Genomic DNA, 19,722 nt, shown 5'->3' with positions numbered 1-19,722 from the left:
AGCCCCCATGCAGCTCCGTACACATAATTACAAAAAAGTTATAGGGGTCAAAATATGGCGACAAAAAAATTTAACAGATTTTTTTCCCACGTTTAAATTTTTTTATCACTATCAAACCGCAAGAAAAACTATACATATAAGGTATCGCTGGATTTAAACTGCCCTGTAGAATAAAAGTAACCAGTCAGTTTTATCGAACGTCGTAAATAAAAAAAAAACTTAAAACTGTGGTGGAATTGCTTTTTTTGGGGTCAAAGTTAAAATTCATTTAAGTAAAGACATCTGGTGAATTATTGGCACAAACCCATCAGGCGGTAACAAGCCTGTGCCACAACAGGGTTACTTCTTGGGCAGCAGAAAATAATTGATAATATGATGCATTTAGAAATACTCTAACATTAGAGCACATTAATAAACTTCTGCCACGATCATATGCAGTGTTATACATTAAATACACCAGTGAGCTGCCAGTGCGCGTTTACAGCATACATTACGGTAACATCCCAACAATTGCACCGAGTAGTAGTACGGCACTGCCCCCTGCAAGCTGCTCCCATAGATTCGGGACGGCAACAAATGACAACATTAGCTCTAGTTAGTACATATAGTTCAGTGCTCAAAGAAAGAAAAAGATCCCTACTATGGTATCTTCAGAGACAGTTGTGCAGCATGGAACAACATACTATGTGATTGTTCCCTTAAATTGATCCGTTTGATTATTGCGGGGAAACAAACAAGCTACAGCAAGTCAAGGAGATAGGGGCGTAGCTATAGGGGAAGCAGGGGAAGCAGCTGTATTGGGGCCAGAACTCATAAGGGGCCCACCCAATAGGAGGGCTAAAAGATTGTATTATTTTTTACAAATGGTATGACAGGTACTAGGTTACAGTATTCCCGCTGGATGGACAGCAAATTAAGTAATAGGAATCACTTATATCAATAAATCTTCTATAAGGGTTTTTCAGTTTCTACTTAAAGGTTGCAGTTCCTACTCTGGAAGGTCAGGTATATTCGTGTGACGGGATTCACTTAGGTTTCTATATGAAATCCATGTTTTCCAACAATTTTATTGACTTGAATGGGTCCACGAACCGTTTTCCGTGAAAAAAATAGGACAGGTTATATTTTTTTGACGGACTGAAACCACTGAAACCACAAACGGTGCATTAGCCGAGTTTTCAACGGACCCATTGAAAGTCAATGGGTCCGCAGAAAACCACGAAAAACGGAACAACGGACACGGAATGAAACACCGGTGTGCATGAGGCCTTAGCCTGAATCGTTTCCCATAAAACTTGATATCAATCTGCTCAGCTCCTCCTGCTCTATAACATGCTGACACTATGCTAAATGTGGCAGCTTCCCTTTAAATATATGAATAATCCAAGTATGTAATGGATGTGTATATTCCTATCCCTCCCGGACTGTGATATTTCTGGGACACCTGTTGTCTTACATACTTTCTGTTAATAAACTTTGAGGCAGCATATATTCTTGGCCCACAGTGGTGAAAGTTGGCAGCCTTCAGCCATTATCTGGTCATGTAGCAGGTGGTAGCAAAGTGCACAGACATAAATTCTTTTTTTGGGAAGGAGTAAAATGTGAATAGTGCTTCCTCTAAAGGCTGATTTACAGGGCCCAAATGTAGGGGTCGTGTAAGTATGCTGCTGATCACCCAACGAGCAAAACGCTTGTTCATCGGATGAAGCGATGTTTCATGCAGGACATCAAATAATCATTTTTGGGCAGTAGATCGTTCTGCGTAAACAGCACTCTCCTGCCCAGAAACAATTAATCTGTATAAGGGCGAGCGATGGCTTCCTCCCCATACAGTGGAGGTGATCAGTGCAGCTCATGATCCCCACTGATGAGCAGGCAATTATCAGGAAGGAACGGTTACTATTGATGAATGTGTTTGTAAGATGATTTGCATGATAATGGCATTTACTAATATAGGCTTTGTTGATAGTCTCCACCATTTTCTTTACTTAATTAGGTATGCCCCTTGTTGGCCAAGTCTTTTCTGTTGTCTACATGGAGGCCCTGTCCATAAAATGGAAGCCAAAAAGCTGGGTCTCTTTGTGATGTCATTGTCCCTGGATGCTGAGGGACCATATTGTGACAAACACAGAGTTCCATCTATGCAGATTGTCATGGGGGTGCCATACTGATTTTCTAGAGGCTGCCACTTTGATCTGTCCTAGGACAGACCATGCAAAAAAAAAGGTCCCCAATGGCATTTACCACTCTAGCTCCCCCTTGAAGAAATGGGGGAAGGGGGAGGTTCGCTGGTGCACTCTCCAAGTCTACAGGGCCATCCCATCAGAAATGAGGTGGCTTGTCTGTAATGTGCTTGCCAAAATACTACACAATCTGAACAAAAATGCCTTTTGGACTATGCCCCCCCTCCTGACTCATTCGCCTGCTTTTGTTCAACATTCACACACCTGACTGGAGATTTAAGTTGTCATGCCAGGGAGGTAAACAGCTGTGACCCTTTGTGATGTCATCATCCCTAAATGCTGGGTGGCCCCATTGTGATGCACAGTGTTCCCTGTATGCATGCCTTCATAGGGGCTGCCATACTGATTTGTAGTTGGATAGACCTGTGTATCCAATGAATTTGCGCAGTGGTAAATGGTAAATGGGTTTAATTACAACAGCGGAGGCCAGCAAGGAGCTAAACCTGAACACTGGGCTGGATCCTGCTTTCAGAAACTTGGACTAAGTAGGGCAGGTGCAGTGGCCTTGGGGCAGTGTGGTATCAACACAGTCAGTGGATTGAATTAGCACTGTGGTGAATGGGTTGGATGGCAACAGCAGAAGTCAGAAAGGAGGTATACTAGTCTGCACGCATGGTTGCTCGTAGCTACACCAAAGCATTGGATGCTGGATTCTGCTTTCAGAAACCTGGACCAGGTAGGATGGATGCAGCGACCCTATAGGGACATGTGGTACCAGCACAACACATGGATCATACAGACATGATCGCTCTCCATCTCCCTGGCCGAAATAAATAGAATGTATAGTATCCCATGGAAAGGTGGGCCGCACAAACACTAAACTGGAACAAACAAAATGGTTCCCCAGCAGTGGTGGCCACATTAGCTCCCACTTGATGTGACAGGGGGTAAGGGGTGGGAGTTCACCAGTTCACACTCCAAAACCTGAGGGCCATCCCCTCAGAAATTGGTGTGGTGTCTTCTTTGTTCTACGTTTGCCAAAATACTCTGCAGCAGTTTTCCACTCTGGACCACACCCCTTCCCCTATGGACACTCACCCTCAGCTGTCATACACACACATCCATAAACATGCCCTCACCTGATTAGGTGCACAGTTGCATACCTGAGCAATGAATGGAGCTGTAATGGCTGCCACCAGGGAGATAAGCCCTGACCCAAATATCCATAGAACATATGACATCCCATGGAATAAGGAGCAGATACTAAACTGATGTAAACCTGCAAAACAGGGGCCAAGATCAACAACCGGAAATGGTCCTGCACAGACAATGAAGCGACAGGGAGGGTTCCATAATGCGCTCTTGAAGTCCCATCAGAAACAGTTAAGGTGGCTTGTCTGTTCTCACATGCCAAAGTACACTGCAGTAGTATTTCAATCTGCACAAAAGCACGTTTTTCGGCCCACACCCCTTTCCGTATAGATGCATAGACTCGGATGACACACAAACATGCTCTCACCTGTTGATATGCATGGTTGCACACCTGAGCAATGAATAAAGGTGTTATGGCTGCCACTGTAACGGTAAACACCTGGAGCCCTTTGTCATGTCATTGTTCCTGGATGCTGAGGAGCTCCATAGTACATGGACAGTCCTCTGTCCAGTAACATTTTCATAGGGAACACCATGCTGATTTTCTAAAGAGTCTCCACAACAGTTTAATGAATTACCCCCACAGGAGTTATCCACTGACATTGTCAGCTTCAGAGCCCCCATAACAGTGTCAGGCACATGTTAAATGCATTGGCCCATGGCCATAGTAGGTGTGACGGTGAATCACACATTGCTTGTGTTATCAGCCTAGAAAATTTGGTCGATGCGCTCTCCCTCCCTGCTCCATCTCTGTGTGCATTCTCCCTTTTCCTCTTGGGAAAAACCTAGGGTCAGGAACAGGGGCAGACTGGGAACTTAAAGTAGCCCTGGAAAAAAGCTAAAAGTGGCCCCATGTTGTAGGCAGATCGAGATTGTCAGAAGGGGGGAAACACAAGTAGGCAGGGACAACCGAAGTAGGTGGGCAGTACCTTAGTGCAACACAAAATACCGCCCCAGCAGAACAAATTACCACAGTGCAGCATAAAATGTTTGCCCTCCTTGTAACATCCATATTCCATGAATGTCCTAGCAATATTTTGTGAAACACGAATGCCACCCGTGTTGTCTTCATGATTTTTAAAGGACCCATAGACCATAATGGCTGTGATAGATCTGTAAACACAAAAAATAGGGCATCCTTCCGTGGTGTAATCAGTAACTTACGGAAGTGTGAATACAGTCACTAATATTTATAATGCTGTGTATCATTATAAAATAAATTTATAATGCTGTGTATCCTTGTCTGACATCTTGCTCCCCCATAGAAGGTGTTTCGCACAGTAAATGCGCTCATCTGAAGCTAACCTAACTGCCTATAAAGGGACATGTTGGCCATATTGCCCCACTGTAAAAAGATGCATAACATAATACCTTTTTTTTTTACTAGGAATCGGTTATCATGCTATTCCTTACCTTTTTATTTATTTATTATTAATTAGTATATAGATATACCAGCACAAGAGGGGACAAAAAGACACTCTTTTATTCTCTGTCAAGTTAAAGGGGCCCTATGGATACACTTTGGAATACTCTAGGAGTTTTTCCTGGTGTACACAATAAGGCTACCTGCACATTTTGCAGATTAGGGCGAGTTCATACTTGCATGAGTTGTAAATATGGCCCTGGTGATGGGCAGTGAAAGTTGGGCACAAGTAGATAGTCAGAGACTGGGGTAGTGACGAGGTGGCTGGAAGCCTCTGTATGTTACACACAGGCATCTTCTAAAGACTGAAGACAGCCTCTGCTTAGCATTGCTGTTAGATCTTTGCTATACAGAATCTTACACCATATTTTCTAGTAGAAAAAAACATCTTTCCCAAATAAAGTATATATAAAAAAAAAATATTTAACGTCCCTATACTATATTAAAAATAAACTGTAACCACAGTTATACTTTAAGCCCTGTCAGCATGTATGACTTCACATAATTTTCACTATCCAGTCACCCTATCCTCTACCCCTGATCCACTACAGGTGTGGTTCACCATTTGCTTAATCATAGCAGTTAATCTCCACTGTAATTAGCAATTCATGGAACTAGAGAATTGAATTTGGCTGCCTTCACATGTTACGGATTATGCTGCAGAAATCTCTTTCACTGAAAATCAGTTCCACAGCACTTGCTAAATTTAGCACAGGCACCTTCTCCTTTTCACCTGCCACAGCCAAGACAGGTCAGGAGTCCTGCCACAGCCACGACAGGTCAGGAGTCCTGCCACAGCCACGACAGGTCAGGAGTCCTGCCACAGCCATGACAGGTCAGGAGTCCTGCCACAGCCACGACAGCTCAGGAGTCCTGCCACAGCCATGACAGGTCAGGAGTCCTGCCACAGCCATGACAGCTCAGGAGTCCTGCCACAGCCATGACAGGTCAGGAGTCCTGCTACAGCCATGACAGCTCAGGAGTCCTGCCACAGCCACGACAGGTCAGGAGTCCTGCCACAGCCACGACAGGTCAGGAGTCCTGCCACAGCCACGACAGGTCAGGAGTCCTGCCACAGCCACGACGGGTCAGGAGTCCTGCCACAGCCATGACAGGTCAGGAGTCCTGCCACAGCCACGACGGGTCAGGAGTCCTGCCACAGCCATGACGGGTCAGGAGTCCTGCCACAGCCATGACAGGTCAGGAGTCCTGCCAAAGCTAAGATAGGTCATAAGTCCTGCCACAACTACGACAGGTCAGGAGTCTGCCAGAGCTATGACAAGTCAGGAGCAGGGCCAGCGCTATAATAAGGCAGACCAATGCTTCCTGGTCCTACGCTCGGCTGTCTGCTGTGCATGTAACCTCACTGTGCGCAGCCTTCACAACTGACAGCCAAGAACCAGGAAGAAGAGAGAGAGCTCTGTTGGTGAGGAGTGGCAGCATCCAGGAGCAGGAGAGGTAAGTTATTTTATTTTATTTGCGCTGATGGCTGACATGGGGGGGCATGAGGGCTGACATGGGGGCATGATGGCTGATATGGGGGGTTAATGGCTGACATGGGGGCTTATGGCTGACATGGGGGCTGATGGCTGACATGGGGGCTGATCTGAGGCATTGGGGTCTGATCTGAGGTCTGATCAAATTGGGGGTCTGATTGTTGGTCTGATCTGAGGTGCAATGGAAATTTTTTTTTTCTTATTATCCCCCTCTAAAACCTAGGTGCGTCTTATGGGTCGGTGCGTCTTAGAGGGTGAAAAATATGGTCCTTAAACCAGCGATTGTCTGAAGCAGAGAGAAGATACCAGGACCACACAAAGGAGAGGCCAGCTGCTGCAGACGGGTCCCGGGCCAGGTGAGCTGCGAGAGAGGGGGGGTGCCAAAATGTAGCTTCGCTTGTGTTGGCAAAATTCTTGCATCGGCCCTGGTCAGGAGTTCTGCCACAGCTACGACAGGTCAGGAGTCCTACAACTGCTACGACAGGTCAGGAATCCTGCCACAGCAATGACAGGCCAGGAGTGGGGCAATTTTGGGGTCTTTTTGCAACTGATAACTGCTAAAGACAAGTGTTATGTTCAATGTAAAGGCCCTTATTTTATATATAATTCTGTAATAATTATAAATTATTCTGTAGTTTGATATTTCAGCATGATATGACACTGTTCTTGAAAGTACTAGAACATGAAAAACAGCAATATAACATAGGACTCATTCATTCATAAACCTAAGCATGCCTTCACACAAGGCAAATTTTGTTGTAGAAGTTCTGCAACTGAAAATCAGATCCATTCCTTTGAATAGAGTTTGAAAGCATGTGCTTGCACCTGCCGATCAGCTGTTTGAGAGGGCACAGCTTATGCAGCAGGCCATGTAAAAAACTTTTGAAAAACCCCTTTAAAAAAACCTGTACCCAACCTGAGCAAGAATGGGCCCTTTGCACATAAAGTGTTTTCTTAAAGAAAATCCTTTTACTTTTTTTTATTTTAATTGATGAAAAGAACAATATAATTCATTGTCAGATATATACAGTAGATTGTGTAAAAAAACATTATTTTGAGCAATGTCTGCAGCATCTGTTTTTAAAAGACAGACATAGCAAAGTTGGAGAGAGTTCAGAGGAGGGCAACTAAAGTAATAACTGGAATGGGGCAACTACAGTATCCTGAAAGATTATCAAAATTAGGGTTATTCACTTTAGAAAAAGATGACTAAGGGGAGATCTAATTACTATGTATAAATATATCAGGGGTCAGTACAGAGATCTATCCCATCATCTATTTATCCCCAGGACTGTGACTGTGACGAGGGGACATCCTCTGCGTCTGGAGGAAAGAAGGTTTCTACACAAACATAGAAGAGGATTCTTTACGGTAAGAGCAGTGAGACTATGGAACTCTCTGCCTGAATTCACTAAAGGAGTTTAAGAGGGGCCTGGATGTATTTATGGAATCAGTGACATAACTAGAAATGACTGGGCAGAAATATTTTGACCATTTTCGCAACCCCCTCCTCTTGTGCAACCCCCACTCTTGTGGCTAGTCACGATCGCTCTCTTAGACAAGGCCAAGCAGTCGCTCTGTCCATTTCCTACATATATATACTACAGGGAGTGCAGAATTATTAGGCAAATGAGTATTTTGACCACATCATCCTCTTTATGCATGTTGTCTTACTCCAAGCTGTATAGGCTCGAAAGCCTACTACGAATTAAGCATATTAGGTGATGTGCATCTCTGTAATGAGAAGGGGTGTGGTCTAATGACATCAACACCCTATATCAGGTGTGCATAATTATTAGGCAACTTCCTTTCCTTTGGCAAAATGGGTCAAAAGAAGGACTTGACAGGCTCAGAAAAGTCAAAAATAGTGAGATATCTTGCAGAGGGATGCAGCACTCTTAAAATTGCAAAGCTTCTGAAGCGTGATCATCGAACAATCAAGCGTTTCATTCAAAATAGTCAACAGGGTCGCAAGAAGCGTGTGGAAAAACCAAGGCGCAAAATAACTGCCCATGAACTGAGAAAAGTCAAGCGTGCAGCTGCCAAGATGCCACTTGCCACCAGTTTGGCCATATTTCAGAGCTGCAACATCACTGGAGTGCCCAAAAGCACAAGGTGTGCAATACTCAGAGACATGGCCAAGGTAAGAAAGGCTGAAAGACGACCACCACTGAACAAGACACACAAGCTGAAACGTCAAGACTGGGCCAAGAAATATCTCAAGACTGATTTTTCTAAGGTTTTATGGACTGATGAAATGAGAGTGAGTCTTGATGGGCCAGATGGATGGGCCCGTGGCTGGATTGGTAAAGGGCAGAGAGCTCCAGTCCGACTCAGACGCCAGCAAGGTGGAGGTGGAGTACTGGTTTGGGCTGGTATCATCAAAGATGAGCTTGTGGGGCCTTTTCGGGTTGAGGATGGAGTCAAGCTCAACTCCCAGTCCTACTGCCAGTTTCTGGAAGACACCTTCTTCAAGCAGTGGTACAGGAAGAAGTCTGCATCCTTCAAGAAAAACATGATTTTCATGCAGGACAATGCTCCATCACACGCGTCCAAGTACTCCACAGCGTGGCTGGCAAGAAAGGGTATAAAAGAAGAAAATCTAATGACATGGCCTCCTTGTTCACCTGATCTGAACCCCATTGAGAACCTGTGGTCCATCATCAAATGTGAGATTTACAAGGAGGGAAAACAGTACACCTCTCTGAACAGTGTCTGGGAGGCTGTGGTTGCTGCTGAACGCAATGTTGATGGTGAACAGATCAAAACACTGACAGAATCCATGGATGGCAGGCTTTTGAGTGTCCTTGCAAAGAAAGGTGGCTATATTGGTCACTGATTTGTTTTTGTTTTGTTTTTGAATGTCAGAAATGTATATTTGTGAATGTTGAGATGTTATATTGGTTTCACTGGTAAAAATAAATAATTGAAATGGGTATATATTTGTTTTTTGTTAAGTTGCCTAATAATTATGCACAGTAATAGTCACCTGCACACACAGATATCCCCCTAAAATAGCTAAAACAAAAAACAAACTAAAAACTACTTCCAAAAATATTCAGCTTTGATATTAATGAGTTTTTTGGGTTCATTGAGAACATGGTTGTTGTTCAATAATAAAATTAATCCTCAAAAATACAACTTGCCTAATAATTCTGCACTCCCTGTATATGTCATGTCACTGTATATACTGTCACTGTATATATAATGTCATTGTATAGAACTGTTGAGATGGCCCTGACAAAATCTTTTAGTTCTCCTCTTGGGTGGGCCCCTCCAAGTTTGGGCCCCAGAGTGGTCACTTCCCCTGCTTCCCCTGTAGCTACGCCCCTGTATGGGGTGTAATAATATTATAGGTTATAGATACAAAATTTATGGAGAGGTCGTTGATCCAGGGATTTGGTCTGATTTGAGTATGAAAGGAATTTTTTCCCTAAAATGAGAAATATAGGCTTCTACCTCATGAGTTTTTTTTGCCTTCCACTGGATCAACTTGCACGATAACAGGATGGACTGTATGGACAGATGTCTTTTTTAGCCTTATAACCTAGGTTACTATGTTAATTAACCTACACTCTGTAGTAAACTTAGGTCACTGTAAAATAATTTTCTGAATTAAGTTTGGTTTATTAAAACCACAACTAGTCCGGATGTTATGTCTGTAAAAATACACCCATATTACAGCAGTGTAAACCTGGCATTATACTACAACATTTTCTGAAATATAGACAACCTCTACACCAGGTTTGACCTGTAGCACAAGATGGACATTGTTGTGCCAGCTGGATTCAGACACCACCGCAGTTTTTCATGCAGGTTTTGAGTAAAATCCAGGACTATATCCAGCAGGAAGAGAAGTATAATTCCTTCCTCTATATTTCCACTTCCTCATGAAGCCAATTCCTGCTTTGGCTCAAAAAACAACACCAAAAATGGCCACAAAGACTGCATCTTGTGAAACCACTATAAAACACTTGCGCTTTCAGGACTTGCTTGTATTTTATTAAACTGCAATATACCCTATTTGTTTTTGATTCTTCTGTGGTTTAACCCAACTAGCTTCAAGTAGAGAAAGTTGCAGAATGTAGAAGGAACAGAGTTAGGCCTCATGCACATGACGGTCAGTGGGTCCGCGATGTGAAGTGCACACAGCCAGTGCCCATGTTTTGCCGAATCGCGGTTTGCAATCTGCAACAGGCCTTGGAAATATTTGCTTGAAAAAGCCAGTGGGCCTGGGGAGTGATAATTAACGCTAGTTATGATCACAATGTCCCAACAAAATTGGTATTATTACCTTTATTAACAAAAATTTTAGTTTTTTTTCTCGGTATTGCATCATACCTAGAAATATTGTGTTTTTTTCCCATCACTCCCATCATAATAGAACATTGTCTTACTATTGTCCACATTACAGACAAGGATAGGACTGTTCTATTATGGGCTGGACGTTCCGTTCTGCAAAATGTGGAATGTATATGACCTGTATCCGTGTTTTGCAGATCCACAATTTGCAGACAGCAAAACTGGCAACAGTCGTGTGCATGAGCACTAATTCCCCCACTAGGGGTGATAATATTGAATATTATTACCATCCACTTTGGATATAAAGTCATCTTTTGCAATGCATTTTTACTAAGTTGTGATCATTTTTACCATGTTGCTGGTTATTAACTAATAAAAAATATTTATTACACATTTAGATATATGGGCGTGTATACAGTTTTACTGTGCATACTAATTCTTGCTAGTGTTGCACTAGCGAATGGCTGGATATGTTGGGAACAATTTATCAAACCCAGCCCTTTTCTGCAAAATAGGGATTTGTGACTTTTTGGGCGTATTTGTGCTAACATGTTGCTACATATTGGATTTTTACACCGCTTAAAAAGCGGGCAGAAAGTGGGTGTGTCCATGTATGTTAATTAGTTGCACTGCACATTTATCAACTGCAACTTTTTAAAAAGTTGTAGAAAAGGTTCAATTACAGTCGAGGGGAGTAGGAAAAACTGGAGTAACATCTCTAGACAACAAGGATATGTTTAAGGCTGGGTTCACACCTAACTGTTTAGCTGCAGATTTGCTGTCGTGGATTTTCACGGTGCAAATCTGCAGTGTTGTATAGCACCAGCAAAGTGAATAAGGTTTTTGCAACTCATATTCGCAAGTGGCAGAAAAAAACTGCAGCAGAAATTGATCCATGGTGCATATTTTAAATCGGCAGCATGTCAATTTATACCATGGATTTTCATTGTGCATTGCCCCCTTTCCAATGCAACTGCAGTTAAACAGCAGCATTTCAGCAAAAATATCCGTCACATGAGTCAATTGAGTCACATGTGAAGCCTAAAGATGCACCAAATTTATCAAATAACATTCTACATTGGATAAATCTGACTTAGGCTACTTTCACACTAGCGTTCGGGTGTCCGCTTGTGAGCTCCGTTTGAAGGCTCTCACAAGCGGACCCGAACGCATCCGTACTGCCCTAATGCATACTGAGTGGATGCAGATCCGCTCAGAATGCATCAGTCTGGCGGCGTTCAGCCTCCGCTCCGCTTAGCAGACGGACACCTGAACGCTGCTTACAGTGGAAAACATTCCAAAAAGGTAACAATCTTCCCAGGAATAAATGTCCCTGTAAATAAACCCCAAGGTCAAACCATGCAATTCTCAGAAAAATTGCAAGAAGTCCAAGAGAAAAATCTAAGACTCTACTAACCTCAGTTAGCATGTTAACTTTTCAAGTTTATATTAGTACCAACTAGAAAAATACTCAAGTATGGCAGGGTTGTCAAAAAGAAGACCCTTCTTTCTAAAGGAACATGGCAGCACAGCTTAGGTTTGCCAAGTTGCATTTTAACAAACAACATATTTAAACGATATTTGGCGAAAACCAAACACAGCATATCAGCACAAACATCTCATACCAACTGTCAAGCATAATGGAGGAGGAGTGATTCTTTAAGATAGAAACATAGAATGTGTCGGCAGATAAGAACCATTTGGCCCATCTAGTCTGCCCAATATACTGAATACAATGGATAGCCCCTGGCCCTATCTTATATGAAGGATTGCCTTATGCCTATCCCATGCATGCTTAAACTCCTTCACTGTATTTGCAGCTGCCACTTCTGTAGGAAGGCTATTCCATGCATCCACTACTCTCTTAGTAAAGTAATACTTCCTGATATTACTTTTAATCCTTTGCCCCTCTAATTTAAATCTATGTCCTCTTGTAGCAGTTTTTCTTCTTTTAAATATTCTCTCCTCTTTTACCTTGTTGATTCCCTTTATGTATTTAAAAGTTTCTATCATATCCCCTCTGTCTCGTCTTTCTTCCAAGCTATACATGTTAAGTTCCTTTAATCTTTCCTGGTAAGTTTTATCCTGCAATCCATGTACCAGTTTAGTAGCTCTTCTCTGAACTCTCTCCAAAGTATCAATATCCTTCTGGAGATATGGTCTCCAGTACTGCGCACAATACTCCAAATGAGGTCTCACTAGTGCTCTGTAGAGCGGCATGAGCACCTCCCTCTTTCTACTGGTAATTCCTCTCCCTATACACCCAAGCATTCTGCTAGCATTTCCTGCTGCTCTATGACATTGTCTGCCTACCTTTAAGTCTTCTGAAATAATGACCCCTAAATCCCTTTCCTCAGATACTGAGGTTAGGACTGTATCACTGATTTTATATTCTGCTCTTGGGTTTTTACGTCCCAGGTGCATTATCTTGCACTTATCAACATAAAATTTTAGTTGCCAGATTTTTGACCATTCCTCTAGTTTTCCTAAATCCTTTTCCATTTGGTGCATCCCTCCAGGAACATCAACCCTGTTACAAATCTTTGTGTCATCAGCAAAAAGACACACCATACCACCTTACTTTGGGGTTGATTTGAACCTTGTAGTCATAGACTTGACCATGAACTTCTCTGTACATTATAGTATTCTAGAGTCAAATGTGAAGCCATCTATCCAATAGCTAAAGTTTGCCCAAAACTGGGACATGCAATTGGACAATGATGCTAAAGTCAAGACCTCAACCCATTTGAAATGGTGTGGTGAGACTTAAAGGGGTTGTCTCACTTCAACAAATGGCATTTATCATGTAGAGAACGTTAATACAAGGCACTTACTAATGCATTGTGTTTGTCCATATTGCTTCCTTTGCTGGCTTAACTCATTTTTCCATAGTTTTCTGTAGTGTGTAAGCACAGCCACCTTTGGTGGACTGTAGGGTGGTTGTAATCATGGAAACAAGCAGTGTATAATGTGATGGAACAAATGAGTCTAGCCTGCAAAGGAGGCAATATGGACAATCACAATACATTAGTAAGTGCCTTGTATTAACTTTCTCTACATGATAAATGCAACTTGCTGAAGTGAAATAACCCCTTTAAGAAAGCTGTGCATAATGAATGTCCACAAACTTCAATGAACTGAAGCAACATTGTCTAGAAAAGTGAGCCAAAAGTCCTCCACAACGAGGTGTGAGAGACTCAAAGTCAAACAGAACACAATTAGCTCAATCAGCGTTTCACTGCTAAAGGTGGTTCTACGAGCTACTGATTCACAGGGTATACTTAGTTTTTCACACACGGCTTTTCCATTTTGGCTTTCTGTTTTGTTGAAGAAATATTGAAATATTGGAATCTGTTGTATTTTTTTTGTATTATTCCCTGATACATAAAACTATAGAATTAAAAGGAGTGCACTTTCTCCTGACTGTATTAGGCAGTGGGCATCATTTTGGTCAGTATTTTACCTCGTTATGTGTAAGCTAAAATCAGGAGTGTAATGTGGAAAAGAAGTTTTATGAAAAGATTTGTTTGTCTTCTATATTTTAAAGCCACTCTTGGTTTTAGGTTATAAATACTGATGCAAAATAAGGACTAGATTAAACAAATGGGAATAAGGCTTTAGGCTACATCTAAATTAAGGAAAACTAGGTTGTGGAACTAGTGCATGGATTTTTATTCAGACCCCAATTTAGATTTACATTGCAGTAGATTAGTCCTTAATCAATAGGGCTTGTAGCAAGAATAAACAGCCACAGCATGTACAAAGAAGAATACACAACTGATTTTTTTAAAGCTGTTTCCAAAAAGCTCCATTCAGTTACATTGCACTGTACATTGTTTCCGATTTTGGTAGAAACTCGGCCACCATATTCCACAACAAATATTCAGTTTGTGAACATAACCTCAAAGGCAGTGTGAAGCCATGCTTACTACTGTGTACTATGTCTTCTAAAACTATATTACGTGTTTTTTGTAGTGATGAAGGTGTATGGCTATGAACCTATAAAGTCTTTTTTTCAAGCATTCTGAAAAGGGATTTTCTTGTTTCAAGTTCAACATTGCATATACAAGAGATGTATTCAGTGGTGTCTTACCTTACTTCTGGGCTGGGGTTTCCTATCACTTTGCATTCTAACCTGACTCTACTCCCCTCAGCTACTTCTTGACTTTTCAGTTTCTGGACAAATCGAGCAGCTGAAGGAGGAGAGTAAGATTTAGTAGGCTGGCTAGGTCTGCACTCTTCTTCAGTTTGCTTAGGTTCATATTCTACTTTTTCTGTTTTATCCTCAGGACGTCTTGCAGTGGTCACATCTATTGATTTTTCCTCTTGTTTTTCTGTTTGACTTTCATTGACTGCGGGGTTCATGATATTTATGTTATCCTTTTTCGGAGAGAGGTAGCCACTATCTGGGGAAGAAGAATCTCCATTTGATCGTCTATCTCTTGCTTTATTTGTCTCTTTAAATATTGCAGAGAGTTCTTCAATAAAATTAGCAGCTTTTTGACACATTTCACTTTGTGGATTAATATCCTTGTTAAATGTTTTTGTTCTTGCTTTTGGAAGTGTGTTGAAACCACTTTTACCGTGGTGTTTTGAGGCTTTTTGGGCTTGCAAAGCTCGAATTATGCTTGGACTAGTGGTTAGAAATGGTGATATCATTCCTCGAACATTTAAGGGGTCTGGTTTGCTGGCTCTTCCTGATTTATTAAGTCCATTGTCCCGTCTTCTATTGCCTTCTGACGTGGAATTACTTAATTTTAATTCTTTATAAGACCTATCACGTTGCTTAGCCTGAGGATTCAAAACATGTCCTTGTGTTGGATCCACAGCATGAGGGTTTGAGAAGGCCTCACGTGCAATGTCAAGGCTCTTGTTCATTTCGTCTTGATTTAAGAACGCAGAGAGTTCTGAAAAATTTCCATCAATGCTTTCTCCATGCAAGTCTGATAAAGAGTCATAGAAAGAGTCATGGGAAGAAGCTTCTGACATACTTTCGCTCAAGCAATCTGTTTTTGTCTCTTTGGGGTAGACATTTCTAATTAAAACTGGCAGAGCTTGATCCAAGGCTCTATTTGCCATCCTGAAGAATAATTCTAGTATGAATAAGAAAACAACACTGGTGTCAGAGTACATGTCCAACATAACAACTAAGAAAGACTCTTTCAGGAAATTATGGACTACAACAATACCCATGTAGCACATCCAAGTTGCTACTTGGAGCATACTATTATCTGTCCAGCATCAAGTTGTGATGATACGCTTTGAAGCATATGGCATAAAGATTTGAGAATAAAGAAACTTTTCAATGGTGCTGCATTGCTTATAAATTAAATAATGGTATCATAGCCAGCAGATACTGTAGGCATAGTCTAACAATTTAATACCTGCCATATCTGTACTACCAAATAGTACGTCTTCAGTTCAGTACATTTCTATATGGAACTTTTCCTAACTATTGAGTTAAAAGGGAAATGTGTAACAATACCACCCTGACTGGGTGAATCTAAAAAGTTAATAAAAAAGTTTGAACAGGATGGCAGGAGCAAATATAGAAAGATGAAAGATGTTATTGCCAAGTCTATTTCAGTAATGTTACTAGAGAACATCACATGATATTATCAGTATAATGCATGTTATCCTGAATAATGACACATGTTCTCTATATTTGCAATAGTTGAATATAAGAAGGTGACACTTACCGTAAAATCCTAGAAGAGGTCTCTAGACAAGTTTAATTAAAGACAGAGATGCACCGCTATACATTAAGTATTACTTTGTCCCCACAGCTCTCAGGAGGTGAATGTGGCCTGAACCTTGCATCTGTTCCCACAGGACCATGTCATTCTTTCTCTAGTCAACTATATTTGGTAACTGATCTCATGTTTCAGTGAACTGCTATCTTGAATTCTAAGAGACAGGCTGCGGGACCTTGCTGAAATACCCTCACTGACACTTGCCTCTCAGATATCAGAGGGACTGTGTGTTTCACGTTATTATCTAGACAAAGATTTTCAGAATTAGAAGGCACAGAAGGCTCTTATGAGACTTTCACAAAATTATATTTTCTGTTGCATAAACCTGTAGAAATTATCTAAATATATGATGTGCGTGATGCCAGTCTCTGTACAGTGCTGTTGAATATTTGGGGCTCCAAAAACAATAGGAAATAAATAAGCATATAGGGAGTCGTGTAGCCATAAATGTTTTTATTTTTGTGGAAGTGGGTTGACAATCGTGAGTGATTTTGGCAATGTGTTCTAATCCCTTTCTTTTTGAGACTTGGTGGTGTTCTTTAGCATGTTTATGTACCAGGGAAGAGTTACAGTCCTCATTACCATGCTTCCTAGATAGTGTACCCCTCATCCGGGGTGCCAACATGTCTTATGGAAAGGTATAGTTTCTTAATGTTTTGCATTTAAAGACAGAGTGAACCTAGAATACACCAGATACACTCCTCTCAAGGTTTGTTGTCATCTTTACTGAGAGAGTAGTGGATGCATGGAATAGCCTTCCTGCAGAAGTGGTAGCTGCAAATACAGTGAAGGAGTTTAAGCATGCATGGGATAGGCATAAGGCCATCCTTCATATAAGATAGGGCCAGGGGCTATCCATAGTATTCAGTATATTGGGCAGACTAGATGGGCCAAATGGTTCTTATCTGCCGACACATTCTATGTTTCTATGTTTCTACCTGCTAGTGTGGTGGACTTACTGTAATAAAGGCTGACTGTGCTATTTCCAAAATTCGGAAAACAAAATCCAGGAACAATGGAGCAGAAGTGGATGGCAGATGATAGAGGGAGGTCCTAACAGTGGCAATCATAGCACAGCATGCGAAATTCCTGCTCATATACCCACTTTATATAGGCCACATCCAACCTAATGTACCTGAATCACATGACTGCAGTGTGACTATTGCACTGACCTACCATGTATATGTGGGGAGAGGAAGGGGATGTCCAGAGTCCAGTGGCAATACTCTCTGACAAGCCTGGGTAAAGAATGGGACCTCACAAGTCATTAGGTAAAGCATTGATTTCTCAAGTTCACACTTCACTAAGGAGGTTAGGAGCAATGTTGGGTTGGGATGCCTAGGGCCCACCAGTAACATTTATTTTAGGGGCTCACCATATGGATACATTCAAATATTATCTGCTTACACAGCAGCCGACAGCAGCAAGATGTTACAAGATGACTAATTTTGGAGGTCCTTGCAGTGACTTTGAGAAGGTGAGTCCTGAGGAAAAGAGATACTGGCTGGCCTGCCTCTATGCCTACAAGTCATCTCAGCTCTGATCGTGTCTAGAATAATAAACTGGGGAGTTTCTTAAATAATCTACCAAGTTTTTTTTATATGAACTTAATCTGTAAACTGCTTCTCTGTATGTGGTGCAGTCAGTCTATTGTGTTATGTGCCACTTATGCAGGGGGTGGGACACAGGGGACCCACCTTGCTCAAGGGCCCAGATTCACCTGTACCCCTCTGGGCCAGTCCGAGCCTGTGTAGGAGGCACCAATGCAGCATGCTAGATACTAAGTGTGTCACGGAAGGTGTACAGAAACTAGAAGACACAAAATGAAGATCCGACTGACTGGATCCAAAACTAAGGAACCAGAGGGTAAGCCCTGTAACAGACCTGGCTCTCTCCCTTACTGCTCAGCCTATGCAAAAATCTCTATGGTAGATGATTGCATATCCTCGTTCCTCGACTGTATGACACCTGAACACCCTATAATAGTGAGGGGACACGACCACCGGCTCCCTACACTTAATACGGAGGGAGTCAGGGTCACCTAGGATCCAGCAAATAGGAAAACACAAATGAATGAACAAACTTATCTGTAGAAGACTCAGTAGTAGCATCCAGCATGCACACACTCCAGGAAGTTGTATAAACCGCAAAGTGATGCAGTATGGGAAGGGATTTAAAGGGATGCAATCAGTGCAACTACATGACAGCTGAGAGAGGCTAATGAGATGAGAAAACGAAAGCAAAACAAAAGGAACCTCAAGCAGGAGGTTCTGAAGAACGTCTGTCAGAGCTTCTCAGATGTCTGGTGGTGACAAAGTGTGCATCCACATGTGATGTAAACAATGCAGATTTTCCACAGTGGATTTGTGTGTGCACTTACAGTAGCAGCAATAACATCTGCACATAACTTGACCTTTGGTATGGATTTTAATTCCACAGCATGTCTACTGCAAAGCAGAGATTGAAATCTTCAGAAAACCTGTAGCATTTCCGCAAGGATTTACATGAGGATCCGGCAGAGCAGCTACTTCTGACGTACCTGCCATGTGTGGTTGTACCCTAAGATTCTAGGCAGCTCAATGCAGCTGCTTCCTGCAGCTTGAACAGTTGTATCTATTCACCTGGGATAAAGCCTCCTTCTCTACTTCTAATATGATGTAGAGAGAGATGCAAGTGGACAATGCTGCAGCCAGCTGAACTCACTGTAGAAAGGCTCTTCCTCTCTATATAAGAGTACGACCACATGGCGCAATCGTGATACCGTCATGATGCAGCATCTCATTTCCCAATAGAAGTCAATGAGAAAATTGGTTTTCTGAGAAAGACCTGGCTTAAAGTTGTGATGACTGCATATGATTTACATTTGTTTGACCGCGCATAAAACACGTCCTGCTGCTTGCAGCTGCGGACCGCATTGGTGTATACAATTGATAAGATGCTTGTGTTATATGTTTAACATATTTTACCAAATGTATCACTGTAAAGAGATAAAATATATAGCAAAAATGATACCACACCCATTATCAGCCACATAAGTGAAAATATACATTGGGGGCAGAGGAACAAACAACAAGTGATCAGAGCACAAAATGATTTTAAATCTCATTATAAGGCTTCATTCACACGTCCGCAAATGGGTCTGCATCTGTTCTGCAATTTTGCGGAACGGGTGCGGACCCATTAATTCTCTATGGGGATATAAAAGATGCTGTCCGCATCCGTATTTCCGTGCTGCGGCTTAGAACTTCCGCAATTGCGGACATGAATAGGCAGTTCTATGGGGGGTGCCGGCCGGGTGTATTGCGGATCCGCAATACACTACGGACGCGTGAATGGACCCTAAATCTCATACCTCAAGCCTAAATAAACTGACCCCTCAAATCATACCCCTACACTCATACAGATACCAGCCT

General features: G+C 42.0%; 1 protein-coding gene across 2 annotated transcripts in view; it reads right to left on the bottom strand.

Annotated features, from left to right (window-relative positions):
* Nucleotides 1–16,409, bottom strand: part of PALLD (palladin, cytoskeletal associated protein) — a 328,505-nt gene extending 312,096 nt beyond the window's left edge. For both annotated transcript variants that reach the window (XM_044297022.1, XM_044297030.1), the window contains exons 1-2: nucleotides 16,256–16,409; nucleotides 14,650–15,649 (exon numbers count right to left, since the gene is read on the bottom strand). In XM_044297022.1, coding sequence (XP_044152957.1) covers nucleotides 14,650–15,635 — 986 coding nt within the window. In that variant the 5' untranslated portion in view covers nucleotides 15,636–15,649; nucleotides 16,256–16,409. The remainder of the gene's footprint in view (nucleotides 1–14,649; nucleotides 15,650–16,255) is intronic.
* Between the last annotated feature and the right edge of the window lie 3,313 nt (nucleotides 16,410–19,722).

This window comes from Bufo gargarizans, chromosome 1 (genome assembly GCF_014858855.1).
Source record: "Bufo gargarizans isolate SCDJY-AF-19 chromosome 1, ASM1485885v1, whole genome shotgun sequence".
Taxonomy (NCBI): domain Eukaryota; kingdom Metazoa; phylum Chordata; class Amphibia; order Anura; family Bufonidae; genus Bufo; species Bufo gargarizans.
This window is presented reverse-complemented; position numbering and strand designations above follow the sequence as displayed.